The sequence below is a fragment of the Vicugna pacos genome, chromosome 34 (assembly GCF_048564905.1).
Source record: "Vicugna pacos chromosome 34, VicPac4, whole genome shotgun sequence".
Lineage (NCBI taxonomy): Eukaryota > Metazoa > Chordata > Mammalia > Artiodactyla > Camelidae > Vicugna > Vicugna pacos.
The window spans coordinates 10,909,597-10,930,082 of record NC_133020.1 but is presented as its reverse complement, the minus strand read 5'-3'; the positions used below and the strand labels follow the sequence as shown (position 1 = coordinate 10,930,082).

Genomic DNA, 20,486 nt, shown 5'->3' with positions numbered 1-20,486 from the left:
CTTCTCCCTCCACCCTCGTAGCCCACCACTTGTATAGGTAAACCACCAAACTCCAGATCCTTTGAAGTTGTGGAGTTAGTCTCACTTCCAAAGTGAGGAAGAACAGAGAAGAGGTGAGTGTATTACACACATTATCAAAGTAGATCCACATATTCTGTTCTTTTTACAGGCTAAGTAGGAGAGAGGGGGGAAGTATTCCTGCTTATAAATATTTCACAAAAATTGTACTTAGGTTAACAGCTCTTCTTTAAAAAAAAGTTTAAAATATTAAAAGAAGAAAGGAAAATATTGGCACTTTTGGGTGGTTTTGGTATGGAGTTGTAGGCAGCAGGACAAAATGAAATGAGGAAGTTTGGAAAGAAAGAAGTCAGTCTCGAGAAATGAGACTTCTGAGGGATGGGAAACAGGAAGCAAGAGAAAGAGTTAAGGAAAAACCTAATAGGAGAGTGGCAAGAAGAGGATTCCTGGATCGTGTATGAGTCTCAGGCTAAATCATCAGCTGAGACCGAGGTAGGACAGCAGGAGGTGGTACAGCCTGGTGCTGGAGAGGAAGGGTTTTGGACTCAGACTTGAATTTGAACCCCTGGTCCATGAATTGGGTGGCTTTGGGCAAGTTACTTGACCTCTGTCCACCGTAATATCCTCGTCTGTAGGATGGAAGGTATCATGTTACCGAGAGCGAATGTGAGGATTACCTAACACAGCTATGGAAAATGCTTGGAAATCGCCTGGCATATATGCTTGACAAATTCATTAAGTATTAAAGTTATAAAGCCCCGGAGCTGGAAAGTATCTTACCAAACCTCACAAACTCCAACATTTTACAGACTAAGAAAGTGAAGAGCTAAAGCATTAAGTTTCTTGCCAGGGGTGATGCAAGTAGAAAATTGTCTTCCAAATCGTGTTTTAATGGTTTTTAGGACACTGTGTTAATCAGTTCAGGCTGCAGTAAAAAATAACAGAGACCGTGTGCCTTAAACAACAGGAATTTATTTCCCACAGTTCTGGAGGCTGGGAAGTCCAAGATTAAGGTGCCAGCCAATTTCATTTCCCCATGACGGCCCCTCTCCTGGCTCATGGATGGGGCTGGGCACCTCTCACAGTGTCCTCATATGACAGAGCTCCAGGCTCTTCTTCTTAGGCGATAATCTAATTAGGGGACCCCACTCTCAAAACCTCATCTAAACTTAATCACCACCCAAAGGCCCCACCTCCATCATCATTGCACTGGGGGTTAGAGCTTCAACATATACATTTTGGGGAGACACAAACATTTGGTCCATAACAGACACAAAATATGGTGCTGTGGAAAGAGCCTGGAACAGTGGTGAAGAACTCGGGGTTCTAGTTGTAAGGACCTTAGGCAAATCCCTTAATCTTTCCGTTTCCTTACCTAATACATGTGGCAAGTGGGAGACAATATCTCAGAGTGAGGTTGAGCTCTATGCTAATGTAATAATATTATGAGTATCTGAGTGTACTTCACAGTGAGAGACACATGTTTGACTGGATTAAGAGAAACAAGGACTAACTGGGATCCCAGCACGTGGGAGGAGAGAGGAGAGAGAGGTGGAGTTTTTGGCAAAGGAACAGCAGCAGGAGCAGAGGGATTCTTGGGGATCAGGGAGGGAAAAACCCTGAAGGAGAAAAAACGGAGGTGCATTCCAGGGGGGTCTCATAGAAAGCTCTCTCTTCTAACGTGCGCCCAGGGCTAAAATTCCACCTGCTCTGCTTCGTCTCATTTTAGGAATAATAAGCACACATGGAGTGTTAACCGTGGGAGCTGAGAGAGGTCACTGATCGCCATTCACAGCTTGGTGCTTAGTTTAGGAACGTGATTTGAATAAAATTACTTACACAGAAGCAGTAGGTGTGTTGGAGTGAGAGGGGAGGACAGAGTTTCTGCTCTCTTACGTCACATTACTCAGTATGTTAAACATGTGAATGTGAACAGGAAAGACTTTTATTTACTCACCTGCACCTCCCAAGTTGACCATATCCCTCAGCAGGATGAGCAAAAAGTGTTCCGATTTTGGATCATAGATTCAGGAATCTATTCAGGGACCCTTACCTGCTCGGCATAGTTTGTTTTTGTTTTTGTTTTTGTTTTTTTGTCTTCATAGCTTCCAGATGATCCTAGGAGAGCAACATTGCTGTGTAACAGTAATCCCAATGACAAGTGTGTACACAAACCGGGTACCATCTATGGCTAGTTTTCATTCAGAAAAATATGATTTAAGCTTGTAATTAAATATGCAACAGGCCATAACTGTTCAAGATTTTGATATGATGATACAGTATTAATTATATTAGGATATATAAACCTACATATCCACATATATGCAGTGTTGATAACCTGTTTGTCAAAGAAACAAGTTTGGTATCTTGGACACAATTTTGTACTTAACAGTAATCATCCACAAATGAAGCCAGCATGGGCAGTGCTCTGTAGGAGCTGGGAGTGGAGGCGAGGGGATGAGGAAGGGCAAAGGGGGAGGTCTCAGCCAACTCTCTGAAGATTCGTGGGGCAGTTCCCCAGTTTTGATTCTGCATCTCGAGGCTTTTTCCCTCTTGCAGTGTAATCAGTGCATTTCCTGAAGTCACATTTCTTCCTGCACTGACTCATAGATGTTGAACTGTCTCACCTAGTTTCCTTTATACTGGCTGAGCTTGCTTGTTCTCCAACAAAAGTTTTTTATTATTTTAAAAATATGACTTTTGTCCTTTCACATTCCCTAATTAAAACCAGGGTAAATTCCCTAGTGTCCCGGTCTCTTTTAGATATCACAGAGTTCTCATCAGTTTTGTCCAATTTAAAACTGTGTTTTCTTCTCCAGTCTGGCACACACCTCCTCCCCATGCTCCAGCACCAGAAAGCTTCAGCCCGGGGGGCTGGTTGGGGGTAGAACATGGTCTGCTGTTTCACTCCTCTCCTCTCTCTCTTCTAGTTCTAACTGCTCTTGATTGGGAGTGGGGGGAAAAGAGAAAGAGAAAAGTGACCCTCACGCTCGAAGCAACAGTCCCGTCTGTGGTCTCTGGTTTTCCATCAACGCCCACTGTGGGTTCACTGCCGAAGCTGGGTATATCGTGTGAGTGAGTTCTTTGGGAAACCTTGCAGAACTTTCCCAGCAGACCTGACTGTGGCTCAGCCTCTTCCTACACAAGGAGTGGATCACATATAATCACCTTCCAAGTGTTTATTTGAACCTTGAGAAACGCCCATCCTTGCTCTGCCAGCGAGGGTGCAGGCGTGCAGGCTGCTCCTTTGCGATCTCGTCTTTCCATCCTGCCCTGGCATCTTCTTCCCTCGTCACATAAGCCCAGGGAACATCAACTAACCTTCTTTTAGAGCAGAAATCTAACCTGGGAATGAGGCAGTAGTCTCCCGTCTTCGCACACATCTGAATAAATGGCTGTCTTTGAGCTTCCTGCCTCACTGGACTTTGCAGGGATGAGTGGGAATAGTGGATCCACTCTGTCCCTCAGTAGCCTGATGACTCGTGACTCTCAAGCACGCTTTTCCTTTACCCTTACTTGCAAATATATACTAAGGTCCCGTAGAGGAGATAGCTCTTGGTCTATTATAGCCATTTTGACCATCTCCCAATAAGCCTTGAAGAGTTGTCTGACCTCCAGTTGCTGCTTTAGCCATTTTTGAAACATAAGATACCTGTTGTCTCTTTTCTTTAATCTTAGGTCTTGGTCGCCAACTCCAAAGCAGTAAAGGAAGTTCCATTTGATGTGCTAATATAGATGCTTCCTGGTCCAAACCCATTGATCCCCACCATCTTCAACCATTTCAGTCTTCCAGCTGTTATCATTAGAGAAGAGCTCTGTTCCCCAGAGCAGCTACGTGTACTGCCTCCTTCACTCCTCTCAGTCATAAGACACTTTTTATTTAGTCCTGGGTTAGATTTGTCTAGTCCTGTGTTACGTAGGTCTTAAAATATCTTGCCATTGCCCTCCTGTACTCATTAGTGCATTTTTACTCAGAGAGAATCTCCTGTTAGATGCTCAAGCACTTGGCTGGACAAAACAGCAGATGGTGCATAAGCCTATTCACACTTTTAAATGAGTCAAAAAGTATGTTAGTAGTAATAAAATAACAATAAAATTTTAGCAGTATAATAGAATATACATGTCCGAATGAACCAGATAGAATCATTTTTGAAACACCCTTTGAGATTTTTTATGATCCATTAAAGAAAGCCATTTTTATTACTTTTATAGGTTTTTTTTGATCTAAAATAGTGTACTCAAATTGTTCACTCATCTAATTCACCAGACTTGGCTCCAGATGACTCATTTGTTTTCAGTAATTAGGTTTGCCCCACAGTATCCTCAGAGCTAACATTGGGGAGGTTTAAAAAATATATACTCCATATTCTAAAGGCAATACAAACAAACAAATGAAAATAAAAACAAAGAAAAGGAAAAAAGAAGAAACATGAAACTTGGCACAATTAGTTTTCACCATAGCAACAAATAGCCCCAAAGTTTCAGTGGCTTACAACAACAGAGATTTATTTCTCACTGGCAGCACATGGGCTGCAGGTTGCTGTAGTTCTGCTTGGCTGCACTGGACTCCACACAGCAGTGCTCAGCTCTGCTCTGCACTGTCTTCTTATTTGAGCACTGAAGGAACATCCTCCAGCAGGGACATGCTGTTCCCGTGGCAGAGAGCAGAAGTACAAGAGGTCAAAACAATCCAGGGTATCACATTTAAAGCATCTGTATGGACTTGGGCATTCATTCCATCTAGTCACATCCTGTTGGCTAACGCGAGTCACGTGGCCAATCCTGACCTGTGGAGAAGTAGACACTGCCTCTGGGAAAGCACTGGAAGTCACAGAGCCAAGAATGTGGTTGTATAATCTTCAGAAAAGAAAGCAGAGTTGGAAACACTTATCAGATCTACCACATAGTGTGAGCGCAATGGAAAGGTCCTAAGTATGAACATATAACATTTTGAAGAGACTACTTTTGAGGTGGTAATAAATATTAGATATATAAATTATGATATGGGGATAAAATTAGGTCAGTTACATACCTCAAAGGCCCTTCTCATATATATTTAAGTGTTCTAAAAATGTAAATCTCTAGGGTATGGATTTCATTATTTTCCGAATTTATTCCCTTTTAACAGTTTTGTGTTTGAGTTGTTTCAAAGTGGTTTATTGACAAATCTTTGTTGCAAAATAGCTATTGATTGGAAATTACATTTCTGCAGACTTGGCCCATGTAATGCTCCTCATGTGCAAAATTCAGAAGAAGTTTAGTGCTGTATTTCTGAACGAGCAGATCAATATTCTAAAAATGAGCTAGTCATGGGAAACAGTTATCTTTGCAAGACAATAAAATACGTCAACTGCCTCAGTTTAGGGAAATATCAAGTAAACCTCTCAACCACTGAGAAGTAAAATAAAGTAAAGGCTAAAGAGATGTATGCTTTTTACTTCTTTAACACACTGTTGGAAACTTAATAATTCCATATCAAGTATTGGATTTCAGCCTTTCATGCCCCAGGGTTATAAATACACTTGAAGACGTCATGTTCTAAAATCCTCCTGTGCTTGCTAAGACCTAGTCTATTGAGCCATACACCTTGCGCCCCATAGAGGAGCAGCAAATAGAGGAATAGGAAGGGGCGGGCCCAGAGTGACCTGAAATCACTCATCTTCACCGTGTAGCTCAGTTTTCTTCTGGACATTGCTTCCCCTCTTCACTCACAGGAAATACACAAATGAGTAAAAAAATTTAAAGCAGCCCCTAATTCATGGGATATTGTACTGTTGAGAACTAAAATTAAGACCTACACTGAAGGGATTCGTGAGGTAAGGAGGGCTGGCTTGGGGTGATTACTCTGTTCCATCCTCCCGGTAGACTGATGAAGTGAGAGCTATCTGTACGTTTCCTGGGGCTTCAGCATGTCAGTCACCATGGGATCAGGAACAGCCCTGTACATGAAGAAATGGAGAAAAGTTCTCTAATTTCCAAGGAAAATCTCCATTTCATGCTAGCTGGGGTTTGTGCGTCTGAACTCACCACTGTCGCCTTAATTTAGGCAAGTACCTTTATGACATCCTTTAACAACTGTGCTCAGTGAGCTGGGTTGTGTTTGCTTCCCTTCTTGCTTTTTGCCTCTCATACTCGATACTCTCAAAACCTGTCATCAACTAGATTTTATGCATTTGTTCTCATTTTGATGTTGTCATTATTTATAGTCCATAAGACTATAAATGTGCTTTGTGTGCAAAATGATATCAAATTGAACCATTTCTGGATCTCGCATCCACTAGGAGAAACAGATCTCTGGCATTTTGAGACTTACCTTGCAGTTTGTACATGATCACATTGTCTGCATCTTAAAAGCCCAGTCTTTCAGCACCAAGTTCGTACTTCTCAGTCCCTTGACCTGAACTTTAAAAAAAATTTTCAATTTAGCATAAGCAGTACTGCTTCTCCCAGGCAACAGTGTCTTGTGAAAAGAGTTTCTGTAATACTCAGGGGAAAGTGGCCAGCTGTTTTCCACAGTCCAGAAGCAGGCAATGGGTACAAACTACCATGTGAGGGGTTTACCACTTCCTTATAGTGAGGGTCGTTGACACAGAATTGAGTGACTGTATAATGCAGCTTTCTCTGAGTTGATTAAAATTAAAGGACATGGTAATTTCTCTTTTTAGTTAAAATGACTGTGCCTAACAACACAGGGACAGACTAACTGACCTCTCATGGTCATCTGTAATGTGCTATGATTTCAAGTCTGCAATGTGTAAAAAAACTCTACAAGTTGGTAAAAAGCTGTAGAGTTTGAGCCACATCTCACCAGGAGAGCATGTCATCCATGGCAGGAATGAGAGTCTGAATGAGGCATGGGTTCTATAAGGGGAATAATCACAGTGGAATACACTGAGTTTTCTTCACTTAAAATTTTTTCAAAACAGTCACATATTCTATCTGCAAATCTCCCCTGTTCTGTTCTGTTTTGAATTAGGAATCAAACTGAGTTTTCCCCTCTTTGAATCAACTGCCCATGAGAGAAGCAAATACATTTCTAACAGAATGAGAATTAAGAGTATTATGAATACACATTGTATAATTTTGACCATTTTGATCCTTGCCCCTAAAATATATCTTTAATTATTTTAGTAAAGAATGGGGTTGACTTCATCTGTGCAGAATAACCTTTCCTTTTATCATGTTTATAGTAGTCAGGTGGTTATAGAGTTATATTTAGGTACCAGACAGGTTTCAAATATCTTTACAAACAAGTAACTCAATATTCAAAGTGTATAAAAATGCTGGCAAGCATTGATATGGAATCTGAAAATGCTTTTCCCATCAGTTCCCCACCTCACTGACCCAAGTAGACTACAAAATAGTATGTTACCAAGGTCCTCAAAATACTGTGAGAACCTCTGAAGTATACATTCTGCATAAAATGACTTGAAGTTTTACATGTGGATGCTTTCATTTGGGGCTTTCCAATTCGCACTCACACAACACTCATTTTCTGAGAGCCTCCAAATAATGACTTGATTCATTTATTACGTCTGATGTTTTAAAATCTCACCATAGGGCTGGGTAGGAAAACTTTTCATTGTCTAATACTCTTCTTACATTGAAAATATAAATAACAATGGCTTATATTTTCTATCAATACATCTTTAGTCCCTTGAGTTGTTTTTTTTTTTTTTTATGTTTTCCAGAAGTAAGAACTATTATTCCACTTAGTTTATATTTCCTTTGGAAAGTGAAAAAAGATACTAGAAGATAAGGTGGTTTCATAACAGTGACAAGGGAGCAAACCCTCACCTAAAAAAAAAATGCAAGTTCAGTCAATTAATTTTTTAATTTAAGTGTACAAGAACAGAGAACAGAACAAATGAAAATAATTTGTTTATTAGAGTCTCTGTAACACAGTATGTATTCGGCAGATGCAAAATTAGAATTGCAGAATGAAACTCATCTATATATATTTTGTCTGCTATCCATTTAATCCTTTTTTTTTTCTGTATTCCATCCTCACCTTTTTCTAGTTCCTTGACTGAAATTATTTTTTAGAAGAGAAGAAGACTAGAGACAAGTTAAGAATTAAACAATCAATCAAAGAGAGGTTAACATTCAAAGGAATTCGTCTTTTTTTATTTTGTTTCAGTCTTTTAGGGCATAATTAAAAAATTAACTGGAATTTGACACAACACTGTAAAATGATTATGAATCAATAAAAATGTAAAAAAAAAAAATTAAGTTAAGCATGTTGGAATTAGTTTCAAGGCAATAGAAATTGTCACATGGCAGAGAGAGTAACCAGGTATTTGTCACTGCTCCCTTATCTGGTGAAATATTCTTCCTTTTTTTGTTGTTGTTCTGTGTCTCCTGTGTTTATGACACAAACTGACTGCCAGGCAGTAACAGAAGCTGGCTTGGGGAGCCTGCAAGATACAGAAGAACTAATGTGTTCTGACTGTTACATACATTGTGCTAAGCCCTTTCGAATTAAAATAGCAGAAGCTCATCCTATATTCCATACTACTCTGTAGAGCCAGAGTTATTACTTTATTTTACAGATAAAGAAATAAAACCTCAGCCTGGTTAAGTGACTGGCCTAAGTTGCTTGTAACTGGTAGGGCTGAAATTTGGATCCAGAAATGCCTGGAAATAAAAATCGTGCTCTCGCCTTTAAATCTCTTCCTCCATCGCTTCTCGGCCTTTTGGCTAAGATCAAGTGTAAATCTCTTCCTCTAGATAATCAGGGGAGGGGCTGGAAGAAAGCAATATTTAGGTATGTGAGGTATGTGACAGTGTGGGGACATTATCTCTTGAAGAAAAGCAGAAGAAGGTGGGGTTGATGGTTGAGTTGCAGTATAGTGTAGCGACTGATAAATACTATTTCTAAATTTCTTTGTATTTTAATAAGAAGTCAAAAATATGTTCTTAAGATAAGTATTTGTTATAGAATTTAAGAAGCCTGAAAGAAAAAGTGCCTTGTGAACTGAAATGAGAAAAGGCAGGTCTCTTATTGATTCTTCACTCTTGGAATCTCATTAACTATCAGATGAAACTTGATGACTGCCAGCAAATAAACAACATTTTCCCCATTGTAGGCTGTTAACCTGCCCAAAGCCACCAAATACAGATTAGTCTGAAAAGCTCTTATTGTTCCTGCTGGAGGTATTCAAAAAATCGGCTTAGATACAAGGATTCTTTTTCTCTCTTTTCCTTCAGGCTGCTAAAGGATGCACAGAACGAAGCTTATTTTAAAAGCTGGTATCAGAAACTATTGGCTGCTCTCCAATTCTGTGCAGGAAAAGCCTTGAGTGATGAGTTTTCCAAGGAGAAGAAACTTATCAAAATTCTGGGAGACATTGGGGAAAAAGTCAAATCTGCCAGTGACCCTCAGAGACAGGTTTGTGGAAAAATCAGTCTTCATGTAGTGAAATTGTTTTTTTTTTTTTCAATCTTTGGTTCAATTAAGTTTTAATTTCATAGCGTAAAAAAGTAAATTCCTTGACTGTATTTAGTTGTAAGGCATTTAAATCAATTATTTTGATCAAGATATTTTTTCAATTTTTTATCCGAAAGTTAATGATAATTATCTATCACCAGGACGTGGGTTTTTGATCTAAGTAGCCATGTAGCATGGACAGTACCTAACAAGAGACCAACTTAAAGGCAATTTGACTTAAAAAGCCTGATGTAATTTCCTTCAAATGGCAGCACGCTCAGACTCACGGAAGAAAAACACAGGGGACTTTTTAGAGCACCCTTGCCCAAGGTACAAAATCTAGGTCTAGATTTTTCTAACACTGCACTAATCAAAGTCACATTTTTAAAGCCTTTTTTTTTGCCACGGCAAATAAAATGAATTGAATGAAACAAATCAACAGTGGTATAGATAGTAACAGTTTTACACTAAGATCCACAGATGATAGTCAAAATATCGTGCCTCTTTCATCACTGATGATAATAATGCACCTGGCTCTTCTTTTTTTCCTGATCTAATGGAAGAACAATTGGTCTTTTTAATTACCTGCATTACTGGTTCCCTTCACTGATATAGGCCATTAAGTAGGTTCTCTTAAGTTCAGCATTCTAGGTGCAGCGAAATGGTGGACATCCATTCATTGTCTTAAGAGTATCATTCAATAGCATTTAAGAACTTACTAGAGACTAGGAGTTAAGGATAGAAAGATGACTAAAACATGAACCCTGACACAACATTGTAAAATGATTATAAATCAATAAAAAATGTTTAAAAAAAAAAAGAAAAAAAAAAAAAAGAAAGTGAGGTTTAAGTCTTCTAAAAAAAAAAAATGAACCCTGTACTCAGGGGAGCTCATAGTTTCTCTCCATCCACTGTTTCAAATCAACAAAAGTTTTCAGCAAAATCATACGAGAAAAGTAATAGGCAAAGTGTCCCAGAATGCTTTCCCAGCACAAGATTTTTCTTGCTGGAAGTCACTTCATTTGGTAGAAATGCCAGAAGCTACGCTGCTTCACCTACCTAGGAGAATAACAAGTAGAAGCGTGGAATTTATTTCTGAATGGGAGATACGTAAACTCTGGATGCATGGAAGAGCCTTAAGGTACTTTACATAAATGTTTTTTCTGAAATGTACTAGTAAGTGAAAATCTTGAGAGGTGCACACTAAGACTTCAGGGAATTAAGATAAAGGGATCATGTTAATAATTACTTAAAGCAGGGGTTACAAGTTGGGCTGCAGATCAAGTCCAACCCATCATGTCTTCGAACAGAACAGTGCTTTATTTTGGTTTTGTTTTTAATTGAATTTAAAGTCCTCCAGAAAGGGCAGGCGATCTTTCCTTCCCCATTTTGCCCAGTACTCCCTGTTGTCTTTAGCCCACTGCCTCTTCGTGTGTGACTAATCACTTACCCGACCCCAAAGCCTCCAAGCGTACAACCTCTGAATTAAAAGAGTTTACTTAATCAATGGAGGAAAATTGTAACTTGGAAGAAAAGTCAAGTTCTTTACAGTTTCAAAAATGCTTTTTCTAATGATTTCTTTCCAGGAAGTTCTGAAGAAAGAGATTGGCAGACTAGAAGAATTCTTTCAGTATGCAGACACTTGTCACCTTCCTCTGAACCCCGCCCTCTGCATAAAGGGGATTGATGGCAATGTAAGTCACTTTATTCAGTAGATGAGTTGAGTACATTTGTAGAGTTTAGTTCACTGGGTGTTTCTGAAATGCGAAAAGGTAATGGTTTGTGCATAGTAGTTGTAGTACACATTTGACACATGTGTGTTATGTGAGATAACTTTCAAAAAATATACTGCATGTGAAAACCAAACTATGAAACAATGAAAGCAAAATAATTCTGAGTGATGTGATTAAGGAGAGAGGCTAAGCCTTGCCTTCCGCTTCTGTTAACCCCGTATCTCTTGGAGTTAAGGGGATACCTCAAAGCGATCACCATCCCCCCAAGGATTCACTGAGGAGAATTTGGAAACCACTGGTCTAGACTCTGGCCTAAGACAAGGCTTCCTAATTCAATACCATGACAGAAGGTCACATGTTCCCTAATTGATTGACTCTTGCAGCAAGAATTCATTAGTTAACAAGCGGCCTCGTCCTTTTACTGTAAAACTCAAACTGATTCAGTAAGCAAGGGTTTCTGTTAGCTAGGGATTAGGTTAGATTAATGTCGATAGGTTAACTTAAGAAGTAGATCCTTTCCTCTTAACTTTACTGATCTCAGACTTCTCAGAAATAACAATAGTCAAACTGGTCGTTCAAAACATATTGATGTCATATTTTACTAAGTTGAAAAATTGAAAGTATCAAGCCCTTCTCCTGTCTTTAGTATTGATTTAACTCTTTGCTGTCAACATGAACTCTCTAATAGCCTGAAGACTTAACAGCCTTTTAACACTCAAACAATTGTAAGCACATAAAAGGAAAATGAGCAATAAGAAAGTAGAATGGAGAGTAGTCAATATCATAAAGCTGAAAATAGAAATGTAAAACATAATTGAAAGAAATGAGAAGAGGAAATACATGTACTGTTACTGGTATAGATAAGAAATTGTTCATTAACGAAAAGGGGGAAAGATTGCATTAATTTTTTGAAGTACCAGATTAGTGTCAGATACTGTAAAAAGTATTTTATATCCATTAGCTCATATACCTGTTACAAAAATGTGTGAGGCAGGGGTTGTTATCTCTATTTTTTAGTTGAATACAAACATTTAAGTAACTTGCCCAGGGTCTTACAGCTGATGCGTTACAGAGTCCAAATTTGAACCCAGATCTTTCTTAACTCTGTATTCATGTTTCCTTAAAGTATGCTGCAGAGCAGAAAAAATTAAAAGGAAAAGTATTTTTAAAATAGCCATTTCATCTTTTAGACATTAACCAACTAGCATAAGCACAGTTCCTACATACTACTTAGTTTATTTATGCATCATCACTGTTTGGTGAGAAAAAATGTAGCTGAAGATTTACAACCTGCCAAAAAATGGCTTTTCAGTTTCCAAGTAAAAGCTTTGGTTGGTAGACTAAAGTTTTTTTCTAATAAATATTTTTCTTTGTTCCAAAATGAAAAATTATTTGTGTGTATTACATCTGCTAATATAGCAGATTCTGCAAGGGGCCATGGTTTCAAGGAAAGTGTTCTTTTTGCTCTATTTTGCTCACCATTTTTCTCTTCTTCTCATCCCATAGGCCTGTTCATATTTCACATCGAATGCTTTGCCATTGAAGATTACTTTCCTTAATGCTAATCCAATGGGCAAAAACATCAGCGTCATTTTTAAGGTACAGTGGCCCTCCTGAAACACAAAATTGATTCCATAGGTAGAACTATTGATTTATTACTCACAAAAAGAAAGTACTATAGCTCTTTTCTTCTGCAGCAGCACAGAAGATTCCAGTTATTTTTGATTCTGTGTTTTTCCAGAATTACAGTACATGCCAAACTGTGGCAATAAATCAAACATTACTCAAAGCCGGTGAATCTTCAGTGCAAAACTCAGGGAGATATGTTTCAACAAATGAAATGATACAGTCACTTTTGAGTATTTCAGAAAGCAGAATTGCAGTAAGCCTCTAGGGGAAGAGTCTTCTTTTGGCCTAGATACTAAATTAGAATCAAAATTAGCTGAAACTCAAATGATGTAGTTTAACATAAAATTCTTATCTGCTAGCATTTGCTTATTTTGGTAATTTGAGTTGTCTTCTCTTTTATTCTTTTATTTTTTTATTGAAGTATAGTCCGTTTACAATGTTGCGTTCATTTCTGGTGTACAGCATAGTAAATCAGTTATACATATACATACATACATTCTTTTCCACATTCTTTTTCATTATAGGTTGTTACAAGATACTGAATATAGTTCCCTGTGTTATATAGTAGGTTGCTTATCTATTTTATATATAGTAGTTAATATCTGCCAATCCCAAACTCCCAGTTTATCCCTCCATTCCTCTCCTTCCCCACCTATAACCATAAGTTTGTTTTCTATGTCTGTGAGTCTGTTTTTGTTTTGTAAATAAGTTCATTTGTGTCATTTTTTTTAGATTCCACATAGAAGTGATATCATATGGTATTTTTGTTTCTTCTCCTGGCTCGCTTCACTTAGAATGACAATCTCCAGGTCCATCCATGTTGCTGCAAATGGCATTATTTTATTCTTTTTTATGACTGAGTAGTATTCTATTATGTAAATATACCACAACTTCTTAATCTATTCATCTGTCAATGGACATTCAGGTTGCTTCTATGCCTTGGCTACTGTAAATAGTGCTGCTGTGAATCCCATAGGACAGTAAAGGGCAGTAACAAGGTTACAGACAGGTGGAAAAAAGACTAAAGAAGGAGCTGTAAGCAAAAAGTAAGCATTTGCCAGTCATTCAATTAATTTAATAAATTATTCAGCCAAGCCAGACAAGGTCTCAGAGTGAATTTTTTGATAGATTCTAACTAGTTTTGAGGATAATGACCCACACCCATACTTTTGCTGTGACCTGTGTAACCTCAAGCATTAACAGTCCCATGGCACTGCATTTTTGGTGAAGAAAAGAAAGAACAACACAAAATCTCATCATGGCATAGTTTTCTGCATATAGTTGAGAAAGCATTTTCAAAACTAAGCCTCTTACTAGTTAAAACCTAGAACTATCCTTCCCCTTTGGACATATTCTATTTCCTTCACCTATGCGAGAAAATTACCCCTCTTTCATTTTTATTACCATCAAAGGCCATTAACTCTGAAAACTTTTTAACTGCCTTCATAATAAGTCAGTAATTCAAAGTCTGATGAATCAAATGTGTGCTATTTATTCTCCTAGCCAAAAAGCGCTTGGTATTCTGAGTGTATATTCCATGCATACATTTATGGCACAGCAAATAATGTTTCCCTTTGAAAGAGATCTCTCTTGGCTGAGTTTGAAATTTGAATAAACATTCATCCAGCCTCTCTTCACTAGACGTTGACTCTAAGACATTGTACATGGATAATAAATTGAAAGATTATTATCAGGGAACAACATTCCGGGCAGCTTCTGACATGATGGCTAAAGCTCTATATTCATTTAAAGGAAAGGTCTCATTTTCTTTGATCTTCTGTGAGAAACACAAGGTACTCTTACAGCTAATAAAACCATCGAAACCATCCTAAGACAGGCTGGAAAACGATTCAAGGAAAGAAATGATATATACCATATATGAAAGCTTTTAGTAGAATTCAAGGAGAAACCAGAGTGTGTAATTTTGTTTTTATCAGACTGGAGATGATCTTCGTCAGGATATGCTTGTTCTGCACATTATTCAAGTGATGGACAATATTTGGCTGCAGGAGGGCCTGGATATGCAAATGATCATCTATAGATGTCTGTCCACAGGAAAAGGCCAAGGTCAGTATAGACTGGAAGGTGGTTTGACTTACCTTATTTATCTCGTGTGTTCATCAGTAATATGCCACCAAACTTCCCACAGCTTTCATTTAAGATGACAAATTTGAGAATCCAAAGAACTAGACAGTCATTCTTCTTTTTAACAAAGAATTGTTATCAAAAACAAAAAGCCAAAATAATTTATATAAAACATAATATCCTTCTACCTGTTAATTAGGACTTTGACAATCTAAATGTTAACTGTGATATCCTTTTGTGTGTCTTTAAGGGTTAATTACATTAATAGCTAACTCATACTTTTTTCTCCTTTTGTAAACTAATAGTAAAAGAATCTACTCATTCAAAAAACTACAACTGTTGCCTATTAACACAAAATTTACGAAGTTATGAATGCTGAAAGGAGTTCTGAAAATTCTCAATACATTATAAACATGCATTTAGTTTCGGAAGACTTTTGACTGAAGTATAATATCAACAAAGATAACTATACATGCAAACTTAAAACATACTTCAGCATTTCTTTTCCTTTATAAAAAGCCACGACATTAATATGGAAATATAATTACATTTATACACATTTTCAATGAAAATAATGTCAATGATCCACCCAAATAACTACCCAAACATCAGAGGTAAAAGTTATACTTCATTGTAACCATGATAAATAGAAGAAATGATTTCTAAGGTTTCTTGTAATTTTTTACGTGTGCCATGGCCCCTAAGAATTTCGTTAAATTAGTTGGCATGGATTATAGCAAATACATCTGCATAAACAAAGGAATAAAAAAGTCACAGAACTGGAAAAGGGGCCTAAAACCATGTTGTCCCTTTTTTTTTAAACTCAGGCAGTGCCACAATTTAAACCCATCACCTCAAAAAACCAAAATTATTACTGCTTGGTCCCCCCGTTCCTGAGGTCCCATCACTAGGCTCAGTACCCTGGCCAGCTGTGACTCGAGAGTTTAGAAGCCAAGTGTGGAAGCGCCTTCTAGTTAGCTTAACTGGCAACTGGAGACTTCAGGGTTGCTGTTGCAGGTCATACTACCTAGTTATTTCTGATGATATGACCCTTGTTTCCAGGCCAGGTGTCCCACCCTTGAAGTCCTGAAGCTCTAGTTCCTACGTCTTTTGTTATTGCTACTCTGAGATCACTGTTCCTTGAGTTTTACACAACCATTTCTCACATAGATGACCTAATTCTTTCATATCCTCATATGTTGAAGGAGGAAGAATAAAGCAAATGAGCTTTTTGATGTCACGCAGATTACTTTCTCTTCAGAAATTGAATACTACACTAACCTCAGTTGAATTCTTCAATTCTAGCTCCTCATTTCTCTGTTTATAGTCATAGAATGTAACAAAGCCTAAAGCTTTTAAAGTTAATAAAATGATTCAACGTAAATGACTGTAGACTTGCCCAAAGTTATGGATGTCATAAGACAAATAAGTTACTCTTCCCCACTGTCTACCAACAGTCTTCCATAGTTGTAAGATTTCAGAGGGCATTACACTGGACAAATGCTTCTTCAAGAAAAATGGAGGTCATTAAAGCAAATGTCTTTTTTAGGTGATTACGTTCCATTTTTAATCCTATTCCAAGGCTTACTGAATATCTACTATTCTCGAGAAATGTCACAGAGTAAGCTAGGGAATACTAAAATGACTTAAATGGAGTTTGTGCCCTTGAGAAGGGATCTCCAGGACACTGGTTTGCATGACTTTATCAACATTATTGTTAATTATAATCTTCATGACTACTTTGTATATGATATTATAAGAACTTTGGGAGACATGATCAGGGCAGATAAAAATTCTTTAGGATTTATTTCATCACTCCAAATTTGCTCTAAATTTGGTGGGCATGAAAATTACATAGGAAAATTGGAGGAGCGGATGTAACTAGGACCCAGTGAGGGCACTAAATCAGGGTCTCCACTGGGCAGGGGTGGGGTAGGGTGGGGGTGTAGAGTGGGGGACTCATGTCTCAGTGATTCCAAAAAGCTGCTCTGGTGTGTATCATGTACCCCCTTTTGAGAAACACTGCCTTGTGTGGTACCATCTGGGAAAGTTTTGTCCCTAAGAACCCTGCTACTTACAGTGTGACCCAGGGACCGGCAGCGATGACATCACCTGGGAGCTTGTTAGAAATGCAGAATCTCAGGCCCCACCCTCACCCTACTGAATAAGAACCTACATGTTAACAAGATCCCCAGTTGATACATATGGGTGGAAAATTTGAGAAATGCTGTGTTAGAGAACAAAAAGAATGGAGCCCATAGATTAGTCAGCGTGCACAGAATTATGCTAGAAGTTTTTAACAGGTGTATGACACATACTAGGTTAAAATGTATGAAGTGTAATTTATGGTTTTAATTAATGGGCAGAATTTAGCCACCATGATTGTTATAAATTAGGTGCAAAGTTTTCTGGCTGGTCAGCAATGAAAGACTGATGATAAATGGCTTGGAATTTAGCAATGATGAACTCCCTGAAGACAAATGTGGTCTGAGAAGTAACTGACGTTACTCCAGCACCATGTCTAAGGGGTACAATAATCTCAGTCCTCATTTTGGCCACGGTCAGATACGAGGTGGCAATGAAGCACTCCGGAACCAGGTAGAAGGTGATGTTCTGTTAGGAAGTGTTAAATGGGGGAACTGAAAAAAATAAGGGAAATTTTCAGGATTAGTAAGAAAAACTATATTAATCTTTCCAGAGTAATTGTATTACTATTAAATGTAATGCTTTACGTTTGCTTTCTCACTTTATAAGCATGAGAAAACCTGCACAAGAGCAGAGTACTGTTGGGGCGGAGGGAGAGGTGTTATGATATTAAAGATATACAGGATTTGTCTCTGGGGTGTTAAGTTTCTTTCTTTCTTACTGTTTTCAACAAAAATATTTTAATAGATTATTTTTGCAGTATTCCGTTACCACTCCCTATGTTTAAGTTTCTGATCCAGCAAAGTAAATGCCTAATGGTCATAACTGGGCTATTGGTTATTAAGATATTAAGGCTGCAAGAAAAAAAAAAAAGACAGAGAGAGAGTGAGAGAGAAAGAGAGATTAATTCTGCAGCCAGCTGCCACTGGCCAAATCCAGCGCAGAAATGTGTTCTGCTTACTATTACTGTGATCTGCTTATTTGTTGTTTTATTTTAATATTTCTAAGGTAGATCATGAAACAGTCCATTTTTAAAACTCAACCGCCTCTCTTTTCATTTAGTTACATTTGTGTCCCTGGTCCCTTCGGGCATTTGTGTTCACAGCCCTTGCAGTTGTCAAGGTTGTGGAAATCAGAGATTCTAGACTTTAGTTTCTTTCAATGCCTTTATGTACAGAGCTGTACACTTCAGTTTCTTTTGTAGACACTAGTCCTGGGAGAGTTTTAAATATGGTCTTAAATTGCTGTTCTGCAGCATAAACCAGTTCAGATGCACTTATAGCAGGCACCCTTATGCAAGACACAATCTGTATAATATACATGATCCCCTGACACTAAAAAAAAATAAACAGCTGCTCTGTACAGAATAAAAATCCAAAGATTTGAAAATGTTTATATTCCAGTAACCTTAGGAACACTATGAAGACAAGCTTTATTGGATGCATGGCTAGTGGGGCAAAGGTCCTTTTGAAGTTCAGTCAATATATGCTCCCTTTAAAAGAATTATTATCATCGTTTCCCTTTAATGTTGACTGAGAAGGAAAGAGCAGGTGGCTTTCCCCATGTTTATTGCAGAGTTACTCGCTTCACTCCTAGAAATGAAACATTGAGCAGTGAAGCTTTTATTAACCTGCCCATTGATTTTTATAATATATTTAAAATACCTGTCATGGAGATTGTATTTGATTCACTTACATCATAAATATGCTTGTTATACAAGTTTGAATGTCCACCCTTAAACTGTGAGTGAATGCACAAGCTGTATGTTACTTAATTCACTACTCTATTGATTCAGTGGGGTCGCTGGGAGACCATCTAGATTGGCTCTCTACTGTAGTTCGAGGAAGTATATTAAAGCTGCTTCTCATACGTCTGATCCAAACGTAACAAGGAGCCTCATCGCTCCCCAGGATTTAGAATAAATTAGAAGGAATACCATCTAAGTAAGACTCTTCCAGAAAAGATTTGGAAGTGAAGAGGGTAATCCAACTAGTGTTGGCAACTGTTACTGTTACCTAGATCAAGATGCATTTCCTAACTATCCCTCATCCTGTTAAGAAAGAATGATTTCCATAATCTCTGTTGTTTTAATCAAGCAGGATTGGTGCAGATGGTGCCTGATGCTGTAACCCTCGCAAAAATCCATCGCCATTCTGGACTGATAGGACCACTGAAAGAAAATACAATCAAAAAATGGTTCAGTCAGCACAACCCTTCGAAGGCGGCTTATGAAAAGGTTTGTCCTTCTGGAGCTGATTTTAAATAATGTACTTAAATAAGGATATACTCTGGCTCATTAGATACTCTGATTTATAAAAAAAAGTAAGTTAAATACAGCTTGAGTTCTAATTCACTCAGTCATCAGCCATTAATGATGACACAGTATAAATGGCGTATTAACTGGACAAAAATGCCAGTGCTTGGTTTTCCCTCTAGGTGCAGTTCTGGGCTGTCAGTGAAGATTCTCTTTGCACAGCTGCCTCCCTTACAGCAATCTTACCTGCCATGACGCCCCTGTTTGTACTCAATCTACAGTTCCTGTAAATCTCCCTCCTTCCTTTGCAATATATTTCTTCTGCCAAGTTCTATCTTATCATGCCTTATTCTTTCAATATTTGAGGAATGCATAATAGAGTTTGTATTTTTCCATATCTCAGCACTTTATAAAATGTACTATTTCATTTAACTGCAAACATTTCTTCCCACCTTACCCTGGCATCCGGCTTACAGTGCACAGTTAGTCGTATAGATTCTGCCCTCTACCAGGGCTCCCAGATACGGGGGTGAGTTGGCAAGAGCCAGGCCTCGTCCCACTTGCCAAGGCATGAACTGGTATTTCTGGGTCCACCCAGAGGCAGGGACACCTTCGTGCTGAGGCACACAAAATGCAGTATGGACCAGTGTTAGATTTGCTCAGAACTGTCCTGAACACTAAAAATCCTTCATTCTTGGAAACTCTTCTGTCCTGGGCAGACTGGGAGGATCAGTCACCCTAGCTGGCATGGACCACGAAAGAGAGACCCAACAGTTCGTCTGTTCCAGGTTTCTGTGGGATTGGAGTAGAGCAAAATACAGGTTTTGGAGGCCAAATAACAAAGAGTTAGATGAGATTATCTTGAAATCTATTTTTTTAGCCATTCCTCAAATTGTAACTTGAGTTGTACACAAACCCCTGGGGTTTTACTGTTCGAGGTGTTTACACATACATTTGATGTTCACAACCACCACGTGAAGCTCATATTTTATTATCTTCACTTTATGAGTGGAGAAAATCTAAACAGACAAAGTGCTGGCTCAGGCACTTGGGATACCTGGAGCTAAGGTGTCCTGGCATGTGGTCCTGTTAAGTGAACCTCCACGCCCACCGGTCAGCCTCACCAGTCAACAAGGCTCATAACTGTGGCTCAGCCAATCGCTCATGGTTACACCATGGTTGCACTCATTGT

The 20,486-nt window shown here is 38.3% G+C and overlaps 1 protein-coding gene across 1 annotated transcript in view; it reads left to right on the top strand.

Annotated features, from left to right (window-relative positions):
• PIK3C2G (phosphatidylinositol-4-phosphate 3-kinase catalytic subunit type 2 gamma) overlaps nucleotides 1-20,486 on the top strand; it is a 269,311-nt gene that overhangs the window by 162,122 nt on the left and 86,703 nt on the right. The window contains exons 19-23 of the mRNA XM_072954194.1: nucleotides 9,229-9,409; nucleotides 11,035-11,142; nucleotides 12,688-12,780; nucleotides 14,748-14,877; nucleotides 19,140-19,276. Of these exons, the coding sequence (XP_072810295.1) occupies nucleotides 9,229-9,409; nucleotides 11,035-11,142; nucleotides 12,688-12,780; nucleotides 14,748-14,877; nucleotides 19,140-19,276 (649 nt within the window). The remainder of the gene's footprint in view (nucleotides 1-9,228; nucleotides 9,410-11,034; nucleotides 11,143-12,687; nucleotides 12,781-14,747; nucleotides 14,878-19,139; nucleotides 19,277-20,486) is intronic.